Source organism: Salvelinus namaycush, chromosome 37 (assembly GCF_016432855.1).
Source record: "Salvelinus namaycush isolate Seneca chromosome 37, SaNama_1.0, whole genome shotgun sequence".
Lineage (NCBI taxonomy): Eukaryota > Metazoa > Chordata > Actinopteri > Salmoniformes > Salmonidae > Salvelinus > Salvelinus namaycush.
This window is the reverse complement of record NC_052343.1, coordinates 22886251-22912102: the sequence shown is the minus strand read 5'-3', so window position 1 is coordinate 22912102 and position 25852 is coordinate 22886251. Positions and strand designations below refer to the sequence as shown.

The following is a 25852-nucleotide window of genomic DNA, read 5'->3' as shown; positions in this document are numbered from 1 at the left end:
CCCTGGTTCTCACCTCTTGCCTATAAAAGCATGAAATATATGTTTCCACCACTGTTGTATTTCACGCGCAATTGCATGCAGCAGGTGTCAAGGACTACATCGATCCATTCATTGAGGATAGTGGCAACGTTGAGGTAGAAATGGCTGAATCGATGCTCATCTTGAGAATGTGTTCCATAATGCTGGTCCTTGGTTTTTCAGGTGAGAATACAAAATCCTAAACACTTCAAGGTTTGAATATTTCTGTAAATAATCATATTAATTAGACCTACTTTTATATTTGTTGGGAGTGGGACTATTTTTTGTTTTTAATTTTATTTGATTATTTATTGGTTTATTTGTTCATTATTTGTCAATATGCATTTGCCTATAGTTTAAACAATATAGACATATATAGACAATAAATGTCACTGTTGGCGTTCATTTCTTTGAATATGTGATATTTATGCTTCCGTGTAATGACTATCTTCATTAAAACCCTTGAAATCAGTATATCAGAGCTGGTATAACCTATATTGGATGATCATATCACTGCTACAGATGTAGGATCTTAATTTGATCAACCTGTTGCAGGAAAACTTTCCTGTGATGTAGGACATTTAAAACTTGGTGTGTGTTTAAAAAGCCTTCTGGAGTTTGTAATTTCCACTTTGACATTTCAGACTTGATTTTCCCTTAAAATACATTTATCAACCCGTACAAAAATGTAAATTCTTTATAATCCACATAATAATGCACATTTCCTGTTGCTGCAGTATTATTTTCCTGCTGTAGCAAACTGGCTCAAATTAATATCCTACATCTGTATGGTTCTCCTCACAGGGAACATGGTTCACAGTTTGTGTTCTGTTATGCGATGCACTGGACTTGTTTGTTTTACTTTTCATTGACATGTTTTTTAATCTTACCTAAGGGATTCAATCCAACTTTACAGAGCTAACTAAAGTGAACATTTTCCTTGACAATTTTCCCTACATGTACAATATATAGTACTTTCAATACATTCCTCAAGTACATGAATGTGGTGCTACAGCTATACAGCATCCCGAATGCTAGGACATAGGAGAGAATACTGAGTTTGGTCATCTCATATGTTAAAAAATAGATTTTCTTTATTCTATCTCTACTGAGTTTCATCAGTGTGAGGTGTACCCAGAGCAATGTCCAAGGTCATCTGTTCCGGAGGCTGAATTGTAATAGGAGATGCTTTCTGAATCCACCCCAGCCCATAATGTGGCAGTAATCTTTAAAATGCCAAAAAAGAGATGCCAACTAACTACTCTTATTCTAATTCCACCACATCTAAACTCATCCTAATTAACCCAGCCATGATTGTTAAGGCTATATCATCCCTCTGCTGTAATTTGGTTTTGACTCAAAGAGCCCCCTGACCTTGTTTTACAACCAAATTGATTATAGGGGAAAGGAAAGCAAAAGGTTGGAAATCTATCCAACCATTTCACCTTTCAGTGGCCAACAGACAAAGGACAGAAATAAAGTAAGTTATGAGGCGAAGGAGATGTGGCCATATAAGAGAATTGGGACGCAGACATAGAGCCTGTCTCATCCACAGCCATAGAGCCTGTCTGAGCCACAGCCATACAGCCATTCTCAGCCACAGCCATGCAGCCTGTCTCAGCCTTAGTACAGGAAGGAATAGTGTGCTGCTCTATCTCCAGATGGATGGCAATCTGCAGGGCTTCAGCGTTGACAGGAGCAATTGAGACCTCACTCCTTCTGCAGGTGTCCCAGGTCAAATCAATCAACTGATCTCTCTTATAAATGTATAGTGTTGATGAGTGCATCGTTACAGTCTGTTGTAGAGATACAGTGTAGAAAATACATGACAGTTGTGGTTTGGTGGTATTTGATTAATCACACTAATGTATTCTTAGTCAAGTCGATAGGCAGGCCCAAATGTTTGGCTCTAGGTTCTCCATTTCAATAGTTATTCCAGAATATAGAAGTTTCAAGTGGTGTTACTGTTAGGTGTCCAAAAGGTTGTTATAATATTGCTCTTCTTCCTCACTGTGTCAGAGGCCAAAATGGAAATCATCACCTCCAAACAAGATGTGTTGCTGGGTGAGAATGCCATGCTCCTCTGCAAAGGTTGGTACAATGTTCTGGCATTTCCATAAGAGCAACATCTTACCATGGTTAACATCTTACCAAAGGTAGAGTGTCTTCTGCATATTCTAGTACACTGGCATATGCAGTTGTATGAATATATATATATATATATATACATATATATACATATATATATATATATATACAGTTGAAGTCGGAAGTTCACATATTCTTAGGTTGGAGTCATTAAAACTCGTTTTTCAACCACTCCACAAATGTCTTGTTAACAAACTATAGTTTTGGCAAGTTGGTTAGGACATCTACTTTGTGCATGACACAAGTCATTTTTCAACAATTGTTTACAGACAGATTATTTCACTTATAATTCACTGTATCACAATTCCAGTGGGTCAGAAGTTTACATACACGAAGTTGACTGTGCCTTTAAACAGCTTGGAAAATTCCAGAAAATGATGGCATGGCTTTAGAAGCTTCTGATAGGCTAATTGACATCATTTGAGTCAATTGGAGGTGTACCTGTGGATGTATTTCAAGGCCTACCTTCAAACTCAGTGCCTCTTTGCATGACATCATGGGAAAATCAAAAGAAATTAACCAAGACCTCACAAAAAATTGTAGACCTCCACAAGTCTGATTCATCGTAGGGAGCAATTTCCAAATGCCTGAAGGTACCACGTTCATCTGTACAACAATAGTATGCAAGCATAACCACCATGGGACCACGCAGCCGTCATAACGCTCAGGAAGGAGACGCGTTCTGTTTCCTAAAAATGAACGTACTTTGGTGTGAAAAGTGCCAATCAATCCCAGAACAACAGCAAAGGACCTTGTGAAGATGCTGGAGGAAACAAGTAAAACGAGTCCTATATCGACATAACCTGAAAGGCCGCTCAGCAAGGAAGAAGCCACTGCTCCAAAACCGCCATAAAAAAAGCCAGACCACGGTTTGCAACTGCACATGGGGACAACGATTGTACTTTTTGGAGAAATGTCCTCTGGTTTGATGAAACAAAAATAGAACTGTTTGGCCATAATGACCATCATTATGTTTGGAGGAAAAGGGGGGAGGTTTGCAAGCCGAAGAACACCATCCCAACCTTGAAGCACGGGGGTGGCAGCATCATGTTGTGGGTGTGCTTTGCTGCAGGAGGGACTGGTGCACTACACAAAATAGATGGCATCATGAGGGTGGAAAATTATGTGGATATATTGAAGGTACATCTCAAGACATCAGTCAGGAAGTTAAAGCTTGGTTGCAAATGGGTCTTCCAAATGGACAATGACCCCAAGCATACTTCCAAAGTTGTGGCAAAATGGCTTAAGGACAACAAAGTCAAGGTATTGGAGTGGCCATCACAAAGCCCTGACCTCAATCCCATAGAAAATTTGTGGGCAGAACTGAAAAAGCGTGTGCGAGCAAGGAGGCCTACATACCTGATTCAGTTACACCAGCTTTGTCAGGAGGAATGGGCCAAAATTCACCTAACTTATTGTGGGAAGCTTGTGGAAGGCTACACGAAACGTTTGACCGAAGTTAAGGCAATGCTACCAAACACTCATTGAGTGTATGTAAACTTCTGACCCACTGGGAATGTGATGAAAGAAATAAAAGCTGAAATAAATCATTCTCTCTACTATTATTCTGACATTTCACATTCTTAAAATAAAGTGGTGATCCTAACTGACCTAATACAGGCAATTCTTACTAGGAATAAATGTCAGGAATTGTGAAATACTGAGTTTAAATGTATTTGCCTAAGGTGTATGTAAACATCCGACTTCAACTGTGTATATATATATCCTTAACAATTTTTTTATATATGATACATATAATCACACATAACCCCTCTTAGCTGGTGGGGAAGGAGACATCACCTGGCAGATAGATGGAGAGGATGTTGAAGGTGACCAGGTTGAGAAAGTGGATGAGACATCGTCAAAACTGTTCATCAGGGATGCCAAGTTGGAGGATGCAGGACTGTACACATGCTTATGTGAATTTGACACCGGTGACAGAGATCATACATTTCAGACCATCTTTGTCTACGGTAAGATGTTTAAGGTAAAAGTTTTCACCTGGCTAATATGACCAAGAGTCAGTGTTGAAGGGTTTTTCTCGTATTGTTTGAGTATTGAGCTAATTAGTGTTGTCTTGCAAGATCAAAGACAGATAGGTCATATCTCTGTAACACACACACGTTTGTTTTAGTATCCTTGTGGGGACCAAAACAGTCATTCCCATTCAAAATCCTATTTTCCCTCACCCCTAACCCTAACCCTTAACCCTAACCTTAACTCCAAACCCCCAACTCAATTCCTAACCCTAAACTCTAACCCTAATTCTAACCCTAAACCTAACCCCTAAGCCTAAAATAGCCTTTTTCCTTGTGGGGGAGAGTGAAATTTTCCTTAATCCTAACCTTAGCCCCAAACCTCAAACCCCCAACCCAACCCAACTCCTAACCGTAACCCCTAACCCTAATTCTAACCCTAAACCCTAAGCCTGAAGTATCCTATTTCCTTGTCGGGACCGGTGAAATTTTCCTTGAGGATAGTAAAACCAAAAACCAAAAACACACACACACAATGACCCTTTCGCTCTCTCCATCCCTCTCTCAACTCACCCAGAGCGGCCATCCTTCGGGGAAACACTGGCCTACCATGAGTTCCTGGAGGGTCAAGATGTGGTCATCACCTGCATGGTCACTGGCAAGCCGGAGGTGGAAGTCAACTGGGAGAGGGACCATGAGAAACTGCAATCTGAAGGTAGGAGGGGTACCCTCGGTTCTGATTGTTCATGTGGTATGGGGGTCTCTTAGCTTCCTAGCTCCTCGCACTAGCTGCTGCCTGCCTGCCGGTGACCGATGGAGAGGTGGCGATGGTGGACAGGCTGTTGAGGGGCAGAAGGGGTCACGTAGCTCATAGGCTAATCCGATTTGCCGTCAAATCGAGGGATGTTTTCCGGACTCTTCTCCGGGAAACATCTGATTCAATCTGTCATCTTTTTCCAGAGCGACAAAACACACTGAAAATAACCGTCAGACAAGCCCTGACCCTGTTTCATGTGAATGCCACCATTGACAACCTTAAAGAGAGAGCGTGATTGCTTTTTGAAGCTTGGTTATATTGATGATTAAGCAGAGAGAACGTGTTCCTGACGCTGAGATGGGGCTGATCTTTCTTTTCCCTGTTGCCGTCTTTTGCTCCCAGCAGGTCGGATCACAAGACTAAAAGACAACTCTCTACAGATCAACAACATCAACAGGAAGGATCACGGAACATATACCTGTGAGGCTAAAATCAAGGACCGGCCCATTTTTGAAAAGCTTGACATCTCCATCTCCATCAACGGTGGGGTTACTCAAAGTGCAGTAGGGAATAAGGGATATTTTAGGATCTTTATTTCGTACATACTCTGTATAGACCAGAGGATTAGGTGTGTTGTTGTTGACTATAATAAATCATGTCTCCTCTGACCCTCCTGCTGTAGTTCCCCCCACAGCGAAAATCCATGAGGAGGTGAAGAAAGTCACGGCTGGACCAGAGACCAATGTCTCCCTCAGCTGCCTGGTCGAGGGAGTCCCCCAACCGAACATCATCTGGACAGTGTGAGTGTGTGTGTGTTTCTTCACACTGATGTGCATGTGTGTAAAGCCAGAGTATCCTGCTCAAAACAGTTTGCAATAACACAGAGAGAGAGCGAGAGAAAAACTAGTGTGTATTGGAAAGTGTATGTTTGGGTGAAGGCCTCCAGTGTGTCTATATTTATGTGGTCATTTATGTCTCAGTACACCACTAATGTGGCGTGCCATCCTGTCTGTGTGGTTGACTGTGTGTCTCACTTCCTGTCAACTTCCTTATCAGCAGCATGCTAATGTTCTGTAGCACCAGGCCTCACTTCTGCCTGTCTGTCTGTTGGCGCTTCCCTCCTCAGCCCAGAATCTTCAGATGAGTCCCGCTACAAGTACAACTCAGACAAGAGCGAGCTGATTATCTCGTCCGTTGTCAGGAGCGACTACGGAGAGTACATCTGCACGGCCAAGAATAAAATCTCAGAGAGCAGTGCCATGATCATGCTGGATGTCTCAGGTGTGGTTTGTTAGAGAACATCAGGAAACACACTCCTCCTGGAAACAAACAGCTTTAGCTTCATAAGACCAAGCTTTCTCCAAAATAACAGATAAAAAATGGCTTGTTATTTGAATACTTCCTTCCAGATGTTTACGTTCCTGATATACAGAGATATCATGGAGAATTTGATTCTGTGTAAGCAACCATTTTCTGTCAGACAGTCTAGTGAGCCTGAGTTTCAGAAAACAAACCATTTGATCCCATACAAACCCATTACCCGTGTAACATTTTCAACCAGGGAAAAGCAGCATATTTTTTTTAAATCTTCAGGTGTTTTCAGAAAGATTGATGGAAAGAATGGGCACCTTTGAGGAAAATGGGGAAGGTTCATGCTTTTTCAATTTCAGTCAAGTTCTAGGTTTAGTATTTTTTTCCCAAATCTAGTTCTGGGGAGGGTCATGTAATTTGTAATTGATGAAATTCCAATATTTCTTAATGTTTTAAAATGAGTTGATTATAAGGCTATATATCGATGTGTGCCCGATGCCGTCCCTCATCTCTGATTCTCCACTGGTCACACAATATCAGGTGTGCCTATAGGCTATTTAGTGTGGTCTCAATCAAATGATCCATAGCCTATAGGCTATAGGCTATGAAATGCATGCTTGCAGAAGCACAGAGCAAAGTTATATTTCTACGATAGAAGCTGATTAAACAGCATGATCATTAAACAGGTGCACCTTGTGCTGGGACCATAAAAGACCACTCTAAAATGTGCAGTTTTGTCACACAACACAATGCCACAGATGTCTCAAGTTTAAAGGGAGTGTACAATTGGCATGCTGACTGCAGGAATGTCCAAGAGAGCTTTTGCTGGAGAATTGAATGTTAATTTCTCTACCATAAGCCGTCGTTTTAGAGAATCTGGCAGTACATCCAACCGGCCTCACAACCACACACCATGTGTAACCATGCTAGCCCAGGACCTCCACATCCGGATTCTTCACCTGCGAGATAGTCTGAGGAGGGGAAGGGTTGGTGCTGAGGAGTATTTCTGTCTTTAATAAAGCCATTTTGTGGGGAAAAACGAATTCTGATTTGCTAGGTCTAGCTCCCCAGTGGGTGGACCTGGCTCCCAAGTGGGTGGACCTATGCCCTCCCAGGCCCACCCATGGCTGCTCCCCTGCCCAGTCATGTGAAATCCATAGATTCGGGCCTAATTAATTTATTTCAATTAACTGATTTCCTTCTATGAACTGGAACTTACTAAAATCTTTGAAATTGTTGCATGTTGTGTTTATATTTTTGTTCGTATAATTCTATCACTATCGATTGATTCATCTATTCACGTTCTGTGCAACAGAAGATGTTTAAACCCAGACAGCTTTTAGGGAAACACTTGTGACCTTCTCTCGTTGGGTTAAGCCATTGAAGAAGAGTAGCCACTAGTTAAAACTTACATTTTTTCTGCGTCTGTAGTCCTACTCTGTCTGGGGTGGAAAGGTAGGCATAACTTCAAGATTCCTCATGATGTCTCAGATTTAATTATTTGCAAACAAGGACAGTTTCATTTAAAACAAGACATTTGGCATTAAAGAAATATGATAAGATGAACACATAGGGACAACTCTTTGTCCATTCTTAGCCTGTAATTTCGGTAGTTTGTGTGTTATTAAAAAATATTCTGCTAATATGTAAAATGACGTAGAATTGCATGAAAGGTTTATAAAAGGAATTTTTTTCTCGGCCCTGCAAATACGATTATAGATTTATGCAATGCTTTTACTATAAAGGAAATCTTTCCACCCATACTCTTGTCCACGGTGGTCTGCGAACCCACAACCTTCTGGCCCCGGGCTGCAGCCCTGTGCGCAATAAAAATTCCTGTGCTGTCATGTAATGCTTACAAGACATAGAACAATTTCTAAAACTTCATATCTAAGGCTCTGGTCTGTCCAAGAAGTTAGGGTAAATGGTAGACATGTTCTCTGTTATCCACTTTATGTTTGAATTATTATTATTATTATTGGGTATAGGGGAGGGTCACTTGTTTTTTTCCCCAAGCATTCAGGGAGGGTTTAGGTAAAATATATTTTGCTGAAGGGAGGCCCATTTCAGAGAGGTCCGTTTTTCTCCATGTAACCCTTATTATAAATTACTTTCACTCCCTAACCAGATACAATGCCAATATCTTGCTGGCTTAACCATACACACTATCAATATCTTTCTGGTCTTCGAAGCCATCTGAACACACAACAAAATAATTGTTCCTATTTAACAGAAGATGCTCATATATTGTTAATAATTTACACATATTCTTATCTATTGTAATTTGTTTGTTATTGTCACACAAAGCACTCAGTTTGTCCTGTCTCTTGTTCTGTACGTGTTTACAGAGCATCCTGTAGCAGTGCTGAGCCAGAAGAAGATGGAGCTGGAGCCAGGCCAGACTCTCTCAGTGTCCTGTAATGTCTCAGGACACCCTATGCCCGCGCTGCAGTGGGTCAGGAAGACCAACAATGACCACCTGCTAACAGTGGTAAGACAGATGATACATTCACACAGTGGTATTAATTACAACAACTATTGGGGGAGAATCAGGCAGAGAATACATTTTTTGTTATATTTCTCTCCTCTGAGTTCCTGTTTGGTTGTGTTTGTGTGGATACAGGACACTGGTGGAGGTCGAGTGAGAATGGAGGATGGCTATGTCCTGGTAGTTGACAATGTGACGCCCTCAGATGGAGGGCTGTACAGCTGCATGGCTATCAGTCCTGCTGGCAACGCCTCCACAGACTTCAGCCTGCAGAGTAAGGCCACTCTTGACCTTCCTACTCTGTTATGATAATACTTAGCGCTAACACAACATTCCACTGGACAGAGACGTTCAATGTGAATTCAACTTGAAATCAACAGAAAATGTCACCAAGTCATTGGATTTAGGTGAAAAAAATATGTTTAATTAAGTTGATTACTTTTTTCAAATCCAATCAGTTTTCCACGTTGATTCAACGTCATTGCACTCCATTTTTGGGTTTTAATGACATGGAAACAACATTGATTCAATCAGTTTTTACCTTTCTATAAAGGGACAAGCAGCCACAAACCACTATAAAATTCTAAAATAACTGAAAACAGTGGGAGATTTTAGCTAAAGTGTAGGTACTCTAAACTCAGCAAAAAAAGAAACGTCCCTTTTTCAGGACCCTGTCTTTCAAAGGTAATTCATAAAAATCCAAATAACTTCACAGATCTTCATTGTAAAGGGTTTTGACACTATTTCCCATGTTGTTCAATGAACCATAAACAATTAATAAACATGCACCTGTGGAATGGTCGTTAAGACACTAACAGCTTACAGACGGTAGGCAATTAAGGTCACAGTTATGAAAACTTAGGACACTAAAGAGGCCTTTCTACTGACTCTGAAAAACACCAAAAGAAAGCTGCCCAGGGTCCCTGCTCATCTGCGTGAACATGCCTTAGGCATGCTGCAAGGAGGCATGAGGACTGCAGATGTGGCCAGGGCAATAAATTGCAATGTCCGTACTGTGAGACGCCTAAGACAGCACTACAGGGAGACAGGATAGCTGATCATCCTCACAGTGGGAGACCACGTGTAACAATACCTGCACAGGATCGGTACATCCGAACATCACACCTGCGGGACAGGTACAGAATGGCAACAACAACTGCCCAAGTTACACCAGGAACGCACAATCCCTCCATCACTGCTCAGACTGTCCGCAATAGACTGAGAGAGGCTGGACTGAGGGATTGTAGGCCTGTTGTAAGGCAGGTCCTCACCAGACATCACCGGCAACAACGTCGCCTATGGGCACAAACCCACCGTCGCTGGACCAGACAGGACAGGCAAAAAGTGGTCTTCACTGAAGAGCCGCGGTTTTGTCTCACCAGGGGTGATGGTCGGATTCGTGTTTATCGTCGAAGGAGCGAGCGTTACACCGAGGCCTGTACTCTGGAGCGGGATGGATTTGGAGGTGGAGGGTCCGTCATGGTCTGGGGCGGTGTGTCACAGCATCATCGGACTGAGCTTGTTGTCATTGCAGTCGCGTTACAGGGAAGACATCCCCCTCCCTCATGTGGTACCCTTCCTGCAGGCTCATCCTGACATGACCCTACAGCATGACAATGGTACCAGCCATACTGCTCGTTCTGTGTGTGATTTCCTGCAAGACAGGAATGTCAGTGTTCTGCCATGGCCAGCGAAGAGCCTGGATCTCAAACCCATTGAGCACGTCTGGGACCTGTTGGATCGGAGGGTGAGGGCTAGGGCCATTCCCCACAGAAATGTCCGGGAACTTGCAGGTGCCTTGGTGGAAGAGTGGGGTAACATCTCACAGCAAGAACTGGCAAATCTAGTGCTGTCCATGAGGAGGAGATGCACTGCAGTACTTAATGCAGCTGGGGGCCACACCAGATACTGACTGTTACTTTTGACCCCCTCTTTGTTCAGGGACACATTATTCCATTTCTGTTAGTCACATGTCTGTGGAACTTGTTCAGTTCATGTCTCAGTTGTTGAATCTTGCCATGTTCATAAAAATATTTACACATGTTAAGTTTGCTGAAAATAAACGCAGTTGACAGTGAGAGGACATATCTTTTTTTGGTGAGTTTATTTATATTTGCAGTATTCACCGTTTTTTATTTCTAATGTGTAACGGCAGCCTTCCTTCTCTTCAAGAGAAGAGGAGGTGTAGCAGGGATAGGACCAAGACGCAGCGTAGTTGGTGCTCAACATATTTAATAATGATAAACAGTGAACACTTAACAATTACAAAAATAACAAAATGTGGCAAACCGATACAGTCCTAGCTGGTGCAGAGAAAACACAGAGACAGGAAACAACCACCCACCAACCCCAACACAAAACAAGCCACCTATATATGATACCCAATCAGAGACAACACAAAACACCTGCCTCTGATTGAGAACCATATTAGGCCAAACACAGAAACAGACAAACTAGACACACAACATAGAATGCCCACCCAGCTCACGTCCTGACCAACACTAAAACAAGCAAAACACACAAGAACTATGGTCAGAACGTGACATAATGACAATGTTCTTATTCTTTCATCTCTGACATGCTCATTCCCTCTTCACCTCTCTGTCTTTGAACTGCTCTGCACCTCCCTCCTTTCTCCCTATTTCCCCCTCCTTCAATCCTCTCGCTCTCCATGTTTCTCTCATCTCTCCTCCCCCAGCCTGGCCAGGTAAAGCATCCCAGGTAAGTGGCACCCCAGGGCCCACATCGGTCCACTTCACCCTGGGTGCTTCCCTAGTGGATGGGGGCTCTCCCATCACCCACTTCACCCTCCAGTGGAAGACAGGACGTGAGAACAATTGGCAGGAGAGAGTCATCCAGTCCACAGGTAAAAACCTGACTCTCAGTGCCCAAACTATTTAATGAAATACTGTAGATGATGTTTGAGACAAATGAAGCCAATGAATACGCTGAGGACTAGAAGTCGTAACTGAACACGGATTTCCCTAAACCAGGGGAGGCCTCTGATGACCATTTTAGTGATATGACTAGTTATGAGTAGTTTGATTAGTTTGAGTGTATACATACAGTGGGGAGAACAAGTATTTGATACACTGCCGATTTTGCAGGTTTTCCTACTTACAAAGCATGTAGAGGTCTGTAATTTTTATCATATGTACACTTCAACTGTCAGAGACGGAATCTAAAACAAAAATCCAGAAAATCACATTGTATGATTTTTAAGTAATTAATTTGCATTTTATTGCATGACATACGTATTTGATACATCAGAAAAGCAGAAGTTAATATTGGTACAGAAACCTTTGTTTGCAATTACAGAGATCATACGTTTCCAGTTCTTGACCAGGTTTGCACACACTGCAGCAGGGATTTTGGCCCACTCCTCCATACAGACCTTCTCCAGATCCTTCAGGTTTCGGGGCTGTCACTGGGCAATACGAACTTTCAGCTCCCTCCAAAGATTTTCTATTGGGTTCAGGTCTGGAGACTGGCTAGGCCACTCCAGGACCTTGAGATGCTTCTTACGGAGCCACTCCTTAGTTGCCCTGGCTGTGTGTTTTGGGTCGTTGTCATGCTGGAAGACCCAGCCACGACCCATCTTCAATGCTCTTACTGAGGGAAGGAGGTTGTTGGCCAAGATCTCGCGATACATGGCCCCATCCATCCTCCCCTCAATACGGTGCAGTCGTCCTGTCCCCTTGCAGAAAAGCATCCCCAAAGAATGATGTTTCCACCTCCATGCTTCACGGTTGGGATGGTGTTCTTGGGGTTGTACTCATCCTTCTTCTTCCTCCAAACACGGCGAGTGGAGTTTAGACCAAAAGGCTCTATTTTTGTCTCATCAGACCACATGACCTTCTTCCATTCCTCCTCTGGATCATCCAGATGGTCATTGGCAAACTTCAGACGGGCCTGGACATGCGCTGGCTTGAGCAGGGGGACCTTGCGTGCGCTGCAGGATTTTAATCCATGATGGCGTGGTGTGTTACTAATGGTTTTCTTTGAGACTGTGGTCCCAGCTCTCTTCAGGTCATTGACCAGGTCCTGCCGTGTAGTTCTGGGCTGATCCCTCACCTTCCTCATGATCATTGATGCCCCACGAGGTGAGATCATGCATGGAGCCCCAGACCGAGGGTGATTGACCAGGTCCTGCCGTGTAGTTCTGGGCTGATCCCTCACCTTCCTCATGATCATTGATGCCCCACGAGGTGAGATCATGCATGGAGCCCCAGACCGAGGGTGATTGACCGTCATCTTGAACTTCTTCCATTTTCTAATAATTGCGCCAACAGTTGTTGCCTTCTCACCAAGCTGCTTGCCTATTGTCCTGTAGCCCATCCCAGCCTTGTGCAGGTCTACAATTTTATCCCTGATGTCCTTACACAGCTCTCTGGTCTTGGCCATTGTGGAGAGGTTGGAGTCTGTTTGATTGAGTGTGTGGACAGGTGTCTTTTATACAGGTAACGAGTTCAAACAGGTGCAGTTAATAATACAGGTAATGAGTGGAGAATAGGAGGGCTTCTTAAAAAAAACTAACAGGTCTGTGAGAGCCGGAATTCTTACTGGTTGGTAGGTGATCAAATCCTTATGTCATGCAATAAAATGCAAATTAATTACTTAAAAATCATACAATGTGATTTTCTGGATTTTTGTTTTAGATTCCGTCTCTCACAGTGTACCTATGATAAAAAATACAGACCTCTACATGCTTTGTAAGTAGGAAAACCTGCAAAATCGGCAGTGTCTCAAATACTTGTTCTCCCCACTGTATATAAAAGTAATGTGTGTGTTCATGCACCCTGTTGTTTGTGTGCAGACCCCCTGGTTATCACAGATCTGAATCCCTACACCACCTACTCTGTCCGGTTTGCCCCACAGAACCACCTGGGTCAGGGAGGCTTCTCCGAAGAGCTCACCGTCCGCACACAGGGCATACGTGAGTGTCACCCTCCTCTTCCTCCTCTCTCTCTCCTCACTCCCAATCGCATCATATCTAGGCAAATGCAGTATAATTATTACTAATTGTCACCAACTATCATTGTTCAAACTGCATTACTTGTGTCAACAAGCTACAGTATATCCATATTGCCTACTGTTTTGAGTGTCTATCTACAGTTGGAGTCGGAAGTTTACATACACTTAGGTTGGAGTCATTAAAACACATTTTTCAACCACTCCACAAATTTCTTGTTAACAAACTAGATTTTGGCAAGTCGGTTAGGACATATACTTTGTGCATGACACAAGTAATTTTTCCAACAATTGTTTACAGACAGATTATTTCACTTATAATTCACTGTATCACAAAAGTATCTATATCCACAGACAAACGAGTCCTATATCGACATAACCTGAAAGGCCGCTCAGCAAGGAAGAAGCCACTGCTCCAAAACCGTCATAAAAAAGCCAGACTACGGTTTGTAACTGCACATGGGGACAAAGATCGTACTTTTCGGAGAAATGTCCTCTGGTCTGATGAAACAAAAATAGAACTGTTTGGTGATAATGACCATCGTTATGTTTGTAGGAAAAAGGGGGAGGCTTGCAAGCCGAAGAACACCATCCCAACCGTGAAGCACGGGGGTGGCAGCATCATGTTGTGGGGGTGCTTTGCTGCAGGAGGGACTGGTGCACTTCACAATATAGATGGCATCATAAGGATGGAAAATTATGTGGATATATTGAAGCAACATCTCAAGACATCGGTTAGGAAGTTAAAGCTTGGTCGCAAATGGGTCTTCCAAATGGACAATGACCCCAAGCATACTTCCAAAGTTGTGGCAAAATGGCTTAAGGACAACAAAGACAAAGAGTGGCCATCACAAAGCCCTGACCTCAATCCTATAGAAAATTTGTGGGCAGAACTGAAAAAGTGTGTGCGAGCAAGGAGGCCTACAAACCTGACTCAGTTACAACAGCTCTGTCAGGAGGAATGGGCCAAAATTCACCCAACTTATTGTGGGAAGCTTGTGGAAGGCTACCCGAAACGTTTGACCCAAGTTTAACAATTTAATGACAATGCTACCAAATACTAATTGAGTGTATGTAAACTTCTGACCCACTGGGAATGTGATGACAGAAAGATAAGCTGAAATGAAACATTCTCTCTACTATTATTCTGACATTTCACATTCTTAAAAGAAAGTGGTGATCCTAACTGAACTAAAACAGAGAATTTTTACTAGGAATAAATGTCAGGAATTGTGAAAAACTGAGATTTAATGTATTTGCCTAAGGTGTATGTAAACTTCCGACTTCAGCTGTATATTGGCTGGAAGAAATATTAATCTGTCATAATTCACTCATTCCACTGTCACATGATCATCCACATGACATCATCACCTGCTCGCTGACGGCTATTCATGCTCCATTATTGCCCCGCTCCTGATGACATCATCCCATTCCATCGGCATTCGGCCCCGCAGGAGGTAAAGTACTGACGTGATGTGTCGAAAAACTCTGAAAAGTCAGTTTTTCACGGATAACCAACCTCCCTAACATGACAGTAGATTTTACTACAACAGTTTCACACACTGTGTAGTTATAAGCTGGCTGATGCATGAACACCCCTGACCTCTGTACCTATTGTACCAACACACTGCCTCTACCTCCCTCCCTCCCCAGGGGAACCAGACAGCCCAGTCCTGGTGGCCAGCGTGGGGAAGGTTGAGGGCAATATGTTCTCAATCCCTTTAACACAGTTGGACAACGGAGGCGCCCCCATTATCCACTACACTGTCCGCTACAGAGTGGTGAGTATGAATGTGTTTCTGTTTTTCAGGGAAGACAAAAGATCAAGACATTACAGAGTGTGCAAGACCTTACACCACCCCCCCTCCTCCTCTCTCTTTCTTAGAATAAGGTGGACGAGGACTGGAGGGAGAAGGACCTGCCGTCCAACTCGACAGTGATCAACCTCCATGACCTGCAGTATAAATCAGACTACCACATGGAGGTGCGAGCCGTCAACCCCTACGGCTCCTCCAGCCCCGTCAAGCTGAACTTCAGCGTCCCACAGCCTGGTAAGCTGCTATGGCATACTGTAGTAGTGAAATAAAGCTTGAGACCTTCCGAGAGGTGGGACAAATACTGGATTGAGCAGAGTAACGTAGTGCTACCACCACCTTTTGATTAACCGGTATGTCAGAGTGAAGGACACACCAGAACTCAACAACAATATAACAAACAATTACATGCTTTATTAAACATTTAATTGTCACGGCCGTCGTAGGGAGGAGACCAAGGCGCAGCGTGATAAACGTACATTCTTCTTTATTTAAAGAATGAACACTGAACAAAACGAACAAAACGAACAAAATAACAAAACGAACTGTGAAGCTAATATGGCTAGTGCAGACAGGCAACTAAACATAGAATAAGAACCCACAAAACCAAAAGGGAAAATGTCAACCTAAATATGATCCCCTATCAGAGACAATGATAAACAGCTGCCTCTGATTGGGAACCAATTCAGGCCACCATAGACATACATTTGCCTAGACTTACCAACACCCTTAGACATACAAAAAAACCTAGACAATACAAAACAAGCATACCCACCCTCGTCACACCCTGACGTAACCAAAATAATAAAGAAAACATAGATAACTAAGGTCAGGGCGGGACATTCATTTCATGAGACAGCGTGGAGTATCTCAGACAGGCATCCTACTATATTTCTGCTGTCTATGCAACTGAGCCTGAGTAGGAAGAAGAAAACTGTGGTGTAAGGCACACACAAAACTGTGGCGTTCTGCATCAGCATCGAACAGCCCCCGTGATATGCAACTTTTCAGGGAAGTTAGAAACCTATATACACAGGCAGTTAGAAAAGCCAAGGCTAGCTTTTTCAAGCAGAAATTTGCTTCCTGCAACACAAACTCAAAAAAGTTCTGGGACACTGTAAAGTCCATGGAGAATAAGAACACCTCCTCCCAGCTGCCCACTGCACTGAGGATAGGAAACTCTGTCACCACAGATAAATCCACTATAATTGAGAATTTCAATAAGCATTTTTCTATGGCTGGCCATGCTTTCCACCTGGCTACCCCTACCCCGGTCAACAGCACTGCACCCCCCACAGCAACTCGCCCAAGCCTTCCCCATTTCTCCTTCTCACAAATCCAGTCAGCTGATGTTCTGAAAGAGCTGCAAAATCTGGACCCTACAAATCAGCCGGGCTAGACAATCTGGACCCTTTCTTTCTAAAATTTATCTGCCGAAATTGTTGCAACCCCTATTACTAGCCTGTTCAACCTCTCTTTCGTGTCGTCTGAAATTCCCAAACAGCAGTGCTGTTCTAAGGTCTTCGAAAGCCAAGTCAACAAACAGGTTACCGACCATTTCGAATCCCACCACACCTTCTCCGCTATTCAATCTGGTTTCAGAGCTGGTCATGGGTGCACCTCAGCCACGCTCAAGGTCCTAAATGATATCTTAACCGCCATCGATAAGAAACAATACTGTGCAGCCGTATTCATTGACCTGGCCAAGGCTTTCGACTCTGTCAATCGCCACATCCTCATCGGCAGACTCGATAGCCTTGGTTTCTCAAATGATTGCCTCGCCTGGTAAACCAACTACTTCTCTGATAGAGTTCAGTGTTTCAAATCGGAGGGCCTGTTGTCCGGGCCTCTGGCAGTCTCTATGGGGGTGCCACAGGGTTCAATTCTTGGACCGACTCTCTTCTCTGTATACATCAATGATGTCGCTCTTGCTGCTGGTGAGTCTCTGATCCACCTCTACGCAGACGACACCATTCTGTATACTTCTGGCCCTTCTTTGGACACTGTGTTAACAACCCTCCAGACGAGCTTCAATGCCATACAACTCTCCTTCCGTGGCCTCCAACTGCTCTTAAATACAAGTAGAACTAAATGTATGCTCTTCAACCGATCGCTGCCTGCACCTGCCCGCCCGTCCAGTATCACTACTCCGGACGGTTCTGACTTAGAATATGTGGACAACTACAAATACCTAGGTGTCTGGTTAGACTGTAAACTCTCCTTCCAGATTCACATCAAACATCTCCAATCCAAAGTTAAATCTAGAATTGGCTTCCTATTTCGCAACAAAGCATCCTTCACTCATGCTGCCAAACATACCCTCGTAAAACTGATCATCCTACCAATCCTCGACTTCGGCAATGTCATTTACAAAATAGCCTCCAATACCCTACTCAATAAATTGGATGCAGTCTATCACAGTGCCATCCGTTTTGTCACCAAAGCCCCATATACTACCCACCACTGCGACCTGTACGCTCTCGTTGGCTGGCCCTCGCTTCATACTCGTCACCAAACCCACTGGCTCCAGGTCATCTACAAGACCCTGCTAGGTAAAGTCCCCCCTTATCTCAGCTCACTGGTCACCATAGCAGCACCCACCCGTAGCACGCGCTCCAGCAGGTATATCTCTCTGGTCACCCCCAAAGCCAATTCCTCCTTTGGCCGCCTCTCCTTCCAGTTCTCTGCTGCCAATGACTGGAACGAACTACAAAAATCTCTGAAACTGGAAACACTTATCTCCCTCACTAGCTTTAAGCACCAGCTGTCAGAGCAGCTCACAGATTACTGAACCTGTACGTAGCCCATCTATAATTTAGCCCAAACAACTACCTCTTCCCCTACTGTAGTTATTTATTTATTTTGCTCCTTTGCACCCCATTATTTCTATTTCTACTTCTACTTTGCACATTCCACTGCAACTCTACCATGCCAGTGTTTTACTTGCTATATTGTATTTACTTCGCATCTGCAGACAGGTGCTTGGACCAATACAAACAGTCAAAAGACCCACATGATAGTGATGAAGGCACATATAGGACCCAGCCCTAAAAACTAAACACATTTAACAGGACTCAGCCAACAGAATAGGACAGAGACATGACACTAAAAACATTTAAATGTGGCATTTAAAAACATTTAGCTTGTCTAGCTGACGATATGCTCCCGTGGGGTCTGAGCGTGTGCACCCTTGCTGAGCCGGCAGGCATGGCAAGTTCCAGGCCGACGGTAGGTACATATCTAAGGTGCACTGAGTAGCCTTAGCCTTAAGCAACAACTCCCCAAAAAAGCTTTCTTATCTGGTTGTCGTCGGCAGCCCTACACAGCAGCGAATAACACCCTCCCACCATTATAGGGTGAGTGCAATATAATTGCAAGGGCTACGGAGCCTCACGTTCACCGAAGGACCGGCTCCTCCGCTACCACCTTTCTGCGCTCTCACCTTCTAATAGTTTTTCCAGAGTCCCGGGCAGAGCTGGCGAACAGGCACAGGTGCCAGCAATTAGTTCATTATTTGGTGATGTCATTCCTTACGAGCTGTTTCACAGCTTTACCACAGTCACATACTGGAAAATTGACTATTGCCCAATGGAGAGGAAAATATCTCTGAAATACAAACAGTTACAGAACAGAATGCCAGGTCAGGATAAAATGTTTTACTGAGTTTAAATATGATTATCTCTCCCTCTCTGTGTCTTTCTCCTTCTCTCCGTCCCTTTCATCCCCTCCCTCACTCCTTCCCTCCCTTCTTCCCTTTCAGTAGCCAAGATGAATAAGGGTGGGATGGGGAAAGGGGCTGTGGCAGGCATTGTCATAGCCATCTTCTTGGCACTACTGATCGCTGTGGACGCCACCTGTTGCTACACCAACCGCTGCGGCATGCTGATGTTCCTGGCTGTCAAGCTGTTTGGGCAGAAGGTCCCTGGGATGAAGACTGTGGAGGAGGGTGACGGCACCTCTAATGGGTAATACTGTTCTCTAGCCTACTGTCTGCCTGTTCCTCAATGTAACATATTCAGATGGTTGTAGTGTGGTTATGTGTGTTTCTCTATATGAACCCTCTTGAGCCTAAGTTTATGTGTGTCCTTCAATGCAGAGACTTGAAGTTGAATGGGCTAGGAATACCGAGGGATACCATCCCAAAGCTGCAGACACAAAATGGGGAAAAGAATGGGTTGCAGGCGGAGGTCACGTGCGACAAAGCACCCCTCACCAAATTCGAGTAGGTGGCCCATGATGACGTCAGAGGGGTGGACACAGCCCACCCTCGCCCTAAACGGGCTGTGATCCATAAAAAATGGCAAAAAGAGGCACCTCCGCACTTATAAGTCAGCAAGTGTGTTTGATCACTGACTAATTAAATTATAACTAATATACTCATGTGCAAAGTGACACCCTTAGCCATTTTTTTATACCCATTTTAATTGTTAGGTAGCCACCACCCACTTGCCACTGCTAGAGTCTTTGATGACTTGAGCTGACGAACACGGGAATGCCCTCTCAGAATTAGTAGGCACACAGTCTTATTTTCCTGTATTTGCATGTGCATATTTAGTTACTGAGCTAATGACTCATTAAATATTTGCATGGCTAGTTGTATTGAGTTGTATTTTATTTCTAACCTATCATTTCCTATCAGGAAGACGTCCCCCAATGGAGATCCTGCCACAGAGGCCTGAGTTACTGAACAGGAAGTGACATCCTAGTATCTGAAGAATGGAACCTGTAAATGTCAGTAGAAAGGAGGAAGTATTGTGAGTTGAGGGGTCTTAGTTAAATGTTTTTGGAGAGTTCCCAGGACAGTCCATGTTGAGAAAGGATAAGGATTAGGAAAGTTATCTGTGAACTGTAATGTCTAACATTAACAGATTGTTGTAATTTCATCCAGCCCTGTGTATTCTCATGTTAAGTGTTACATTTCCTTGCTTTTATGTTTCAGTACATTCATGTTATGTTTCAGTACATTCATGTTATATTTCAGTACATTCATGTTATATTTCAGTACATTCATGTTATATTTCAGTACATTCATGTTATATTTCAGTACATTCATGTTATATTTCAGTACATTCATGTTATATTTCAGTACATTAAGGCTGCTGTAAATTGTCAGGGAGACCTTTGTAGTTCATTAATTGAATCATAACTCATTATTTATTAAAGTCTATATTCACTTTAATCTGCAAAACAATCTGTAAGTGACATATCATTACTTAATAAGGACATTTTATCCTAACATATTAACAATATACAGCAGGGCTGCCCAACCCTCTTACTGGACATCTACTGTCCTGTAGGTTTTCAGTCCAACCCTAATTTAGCATATCTTATTCAGCTAGTTAAGGTCTTGTTGAGCAGCTAATTAGTAAAATCAGGTGTGTTAAATTAGCGTTGGACTGAAAACCCACAGGACGGTAGATCTCCAGGAAGAGGGTGGACAGCCCTGATATACAGTATACAGCATAATCACATTAACAAATAACAACGTGTCAAAATTACATCTCTTCAAGTGTTGTAATCATGAGGAATATACAGAGCTCATATATTACAGAGCTATATGATGTGCTTATTTTTTAAATAATCTGTTGTTAAATTGCAAATTGCTCATATAATCATTTTACAGTGGGGCAAAAAAGTATTTAGTCAGCCACCAATTGTGCAAGTTCTCCCACTTAAAAAGATGAGAGAGACCTGTAATTTTCAACTATTTTCAACTTCAACTATGACAGACAAAATGAGGAAAAAAATCCAGAAAATCACATTGTAGGATTTGTAATGAATTTATTTGCAAATTATGGTGGAAAATAAATATTTGGTCAATAACAAAAGTTTATCTCAATATTTTGTTATATACCCTTTGTTGGCAATGACAGAGGTCAAACGTTTTCTGTAAGTCTTCACAAGGTTTTCACACACTGTTGCTGGTATTTTGGCCCATTCCTCCATGCAGATCTCCTCTAGAGCAGTGATGTTTTGGGGCTGTTGCTGGGCAACACGGACTTTCAACTCCCTCCAAAGATTTTCTATGGGGTTGAGATCTGGAGACTGGCTAGGCCACTCCAGGACCTTGAAATGCTTCTTACGAAGCCACTCCTTAGTTGCCCGGGCGGTGTGTTTGGGATCATTGTCATGCTGAAAGACCCAGCCACGTTTCATCTTCAATGCCCTTGCTGATGGAAGGAGGTTTTCACTCAAAATCTCACGATACATGGCCCCATTCATTCTTTCCTTTACACGGATCAGTCGTCCTGGTCCCTTTGCAGAAAAACAGCCCCAAAGCATGATGTTTCCACCCCCATGCTTCACAGTAGGTATGGTGTTCTTTGGATGCAACTCAGCATTCTTTGTCCTCCAAACACGACGAGTTGAGTTTTTACCAAAAAGTTCTATTTTGGTTTCATCTGACCATATGACATTCTCCCAATCTTCTTCTGGATCATCCAAATGCTCTCTAGCAAACTTCAGACGGGCCTGGACATGTACTGGCTTAAGCAGGGGGACACGTCTGGCACTGCAGGATTTGAGTCCGTGGCGGCGTAGTGTGTTACTGATGGTAGGCTTTGTTACTTTGGTCCCAGCTCTCTGCAGGTCATTCACTACGTCCCCCCGCGTGGAGCCCCAGATCGAGGGAGATTATCAGTGGTCTTGTATGTCTTCCATTTCCTAATAATTGCTCCCACAGTTGATTTCTTCAAACCAAGCTGCTTACCTATTGCAGATTCAGTCTTCCCAGCCTGGTGCAGGTCTACAATTTAGTTTCTGGTGTCCTTTGACAGCTCTTTGGTCTTGGCCATAGTGGAGTTTGGAGTGTGACTGTTTGAGGTTGTGGACAAGGTGTCTTTTATACTGATAACAAGTTCAAACAGGTGCCATTAATACAGGTAACGAGTGGAGGACAGAGGAGCCTCTTAAAGAAGAAGTTACAGGTCTGTGAGAGCCAGAAATCTTGCTTGTTTGTAGGTGACCAAATACTTATTTTCCACCATAATTTGCAAATAAATTCATTACAAATCCTACAATGTGATTTTCTGGAATTTTTTTTCTCATTTTGTCTGTCATAGTTGAAGTGTACCTATGATGAAAATTACAGGCCTCTCTCATCTTTTTAAGTGGGAGAACTTGCACAATTGGTGGCTGACTAAATACTTTTTTGCCCCACTGTATGTTTGTATTTGTTTAATTATCAACATTTTTACTGTTTATTTGTACATTGTACACTGTACATTGTTTGTACATACACATACAGTATATCAGCTATGCATTTTGCTATTTAAAAAATGTGACTTAAAAACATGCTGTTTTTCATTCACTTTTCTTGAGTTTACCATACTGTAGGCCTTGTGGTCTAGATATCAAAGTTCTCTGACCACCTCAGTGTGTTTGTAGTTGGCTGTAGTTAACTGCATCGTCATCCTCTGCCTTGTTATTCCGCTGCCTCCTTTTAAGGGGAACAGGTTTTAATGCAGATCTATATTTGTATTTACCTAGTAGTTATTACTATATTACAGATACTACGTGATGTAAGCCTGTTGTTGAATTGTTGCGTACACATTTTTGCAAGTTATTATGCAATTGTTTTGATACACATTATTTTCCTTGTGGAATTTACTTTGAGCGCCTCACTCACTCTGTGGTTATTTACCTGTGTGAAGGAGCAGGCCTGATATTGAGCTCTGCGTAGTTCATGTCATTAGGATCAGTGATTGGCTTGGCTGACCGTCTCATGTTTTCATAGATGTCCTCTGGTGTAGACAATGTTGCTTTCTGTATATAACAGTCAGAATACAGTCAAAATACTGAGCACTGGCCCCAGGCATAGAATGACTCTCTCTACGCTTTGGCATACTTTAACTAACTCAAAGTTCAATGGGATTGTCACGGTTTTCTTCCTGGGATGAAGGAGAGGACCAAAACGCAGCGCGGCTAGTGTTCAACATGTTTAATAAAGAATAATAACGTGAACACTACAAGCTACAAAACAATAAATGGGAAAACCGAAAACAGTCCTATCTGGTGCAGAACACAAAGACAGGAAACAATCACCCACAAACAAACAGTGAAAACAAGCAACCTTAATATGGTTCCCAATCAGAGACAATGACAAACACCTGCCTCTGATTGAGAACCATATTAGGCCAAACAACAAACCCAACATAGAAACACAAAACATAGAATGCCCACCCAGCTCACGTCCTGACCAATTAAACAAAGACTAAACAAAGGAAATAAGGTCAGGAACGTGACAGGGATTGATTTACACATTTACCATTCACTTTCATACGAGCTGGTTTTTATTATATAAGAAAAACAGAACAATAAATTACATGTGTAAGGTTTGTTTCGAAATGACAACATAGCCCATTGGCAATGACAACCACATTTGCAATGACAACCACAGTAAGGCCACTGTTCGTACTTTACTTTCCTCTGATCACCGACCTGGGGGACTGGTTTGGTCGGAAGCTTCTTCTCGGCCGTGTTCCACTTCTGTCTGTGGATGATAAAACAAAGATAGAATTCAGCCATAAAGGCCAACTAAATAGCCTGTTGTGCTTTTTAGTAACTTTCCACTGTGGGACAACCAAATCAGCAGTTGGTGGTTGTCTATGCCAGTATGGTATCTCTTTTGAAAGAATTTGGAAAGAAAGAAGTTGTGTAAGTCTCAGTTGTGACATGATTACGACATCAAGCCTGTAGACAGTGTATTTTCATTTGTATACACAGCTAAAGAGGGAGGGGAATGGAATTATGTACATTTCTAAAGAAGATGAGAGGGGGCCCTTCAGTGCACTTTAATATATGTTTAGTTCTTTATTACACATTTTCAAACCACTCACCTTTTAATCTAAATGTTGAGCACCACAATCACTGCTGTGACAAGGAAAAGAGACCCCAATGTTGCCAGGACCACCATTAAATGGGCTGATTCTGGAACACAAGAGAAAATACACTATTAGAATTGATCAGACTATGGTTTTGTATATCAAATATTCACTCCAAGATATTCCACAGATTACATGCAACATCATATACTGTAACTTCATATCCCTGTCTGCATGCCATTGTTTTGTTGAGATACACAGGGCAGACATAACAACAGCGTGACATACAAAAAGTGCAGAAGTGTTGCAGTAACTTTAACTTTCACCTCCAGGTCTGTAGAGTTCAGTGATCCAAGGGCTTTCTGGGCCATTCAGAAGTACAGTCCACTGTCATCAGAATCTATTTCTTTGAAGGTGTGTTCTTTCCCCATCCCTAATCTTAGTGAAGTTAGCGGTCCTAACCTCTGAAACCAGCTGTAGGTCTCTGCTGCAGTGTTGGCATTATTGCTGCAGGTCAGAGTCAGACGACTGCCTTTCACTACCTCGGGGCTCGGGCTGACCTTAACAGAAACGTCCCTTGGAGCATCTGGAAGCAGACGTACAGAAAACAACATTGTTCTGTGTGTATTCATTTGACTGTATGTTAGTAGTACTGCATTTATACATTAATACAGACAATGAATCAACCAAGCCATCTCAGATGTACATTGGCCACTGCGAAGAGAAAACAACAACTTGAAGATAGCTGACTACATCATAAATCACATCAAACCAACATTTATTGCTGACTTACATCTCACATCCAGCAGTATTGGTGTAGATGTGCCTTGCCCCAGACCACAGGAGTAGCACCAAGTGTCATTAGGGGAAAGTGGACCTAGAGGACACTGTCCACCATGGACACCAGAGAAACCAGGGAGTGGGAGGCCATCTTTAAACCAGAGGAACTCCATTTGAGGAGGGTTGCAGGTGGAGGTGCAGGCCAGGGGGACGTGGTCTCTCTTTAACAGGGACATTTTCATTTAACTTTAGGGATAAGACTGACATGAAGAAGAAATATGTATAACCAAATATAGGACATGTTGAGGGTTAATAACTGACCATCCTAGGTTAGGTAATACCTTCATTGTTTAGTGTGATGACATGTACATAAATCTAGATGTTCCTGATATTGTCAGGTCCACACCCCATGGTCCTGTATATCCCCGAGGGGCCTGATTACGTTAATTTGCATCAATTCTGAAGAAGAATCTGCCACTGTCATCTTCAATCACATTGTTGAGTTTCAGTGTGCAGTTATTGTCTTGGTCATAAAACTCTGTTCTTCTACTGTATCTTGTTTTAATCAGTCCAGATGTGTTATACACTCCATCTCCTTGCTGTGAGCTGTCTAGTTTTGTATTGCCTCTCGGAGTGAACCATATCCTTCTTCTAACTATCTGGGTAGCTGGGTAGCTGTATGTACAGTCAAATACCACTGATGAGCCTTTTGATGCACAGATAACGGTAGTCCTGTCCCTGTCATGGTACCAAACAGACCAGTTCTG

At 42.9% G+C, this 25852-nt stretch overlaps 1 protein-coding gene across 1 annotated transcript; it reads left to right on the top strand.

The window, feature by feature from the left end:
• Positions 1–59: 59 nt before the first annotated feature.
• Positions 60–20820, top strand: LOC120031229 (neural cell adhesion molecule 1-like). The gene is made up of 16 exons (XM_038976890.1): positions 60–201; positions 2038–2109; positions 3945–4139; positions 4720–4857; positions 5302–5442; positions 5582–5699; positions 6026–6180; positions 8559–8701; positions 8834–8972; positions 11397–11564; positions 13515–13635; positions 15321–15450; positions 15555–15720; positions 19244–19448; positions 19580–19705; positions 20123–20820. Exons 1-16 carry the CDS (start codon positions 141–143, stop codon positions 20160–20162), a joined length of 2118 nt encoding a protein of 705 aa, XP_038832818.1. The 5' UTR covers positions 60–140; the 3' UTR covers positions 20163–20820.
• The last annotated feature ends 5032 nt before the right edge of the window (positions 20821–25852 follow it).

Bases quoted from the DNA above. Each gene is read 5' to 3' on its own strand.
- LOC120031229 (XM_038976890.1), top strand. From the start codon at position 141: ATGGCTGAATCGATGCTCATCTTGAGAATGTGTTCCATAATGCTGGTC. The intron at 4,858-5,301 runs GTAGGAGGGGTA...TTTTGCTCCCAG, and splicing joins TGAGAAACTGCAATCTGAAG to CAGGTCGGATCACAAGACTA. The intron at 8,702-8,833 runs GTAAGACAGATG...GTGTGGATACAG, and splicing joins ATGACCACCTGCTAACAGTG to GACACTGGTGGAGGTCGAGT.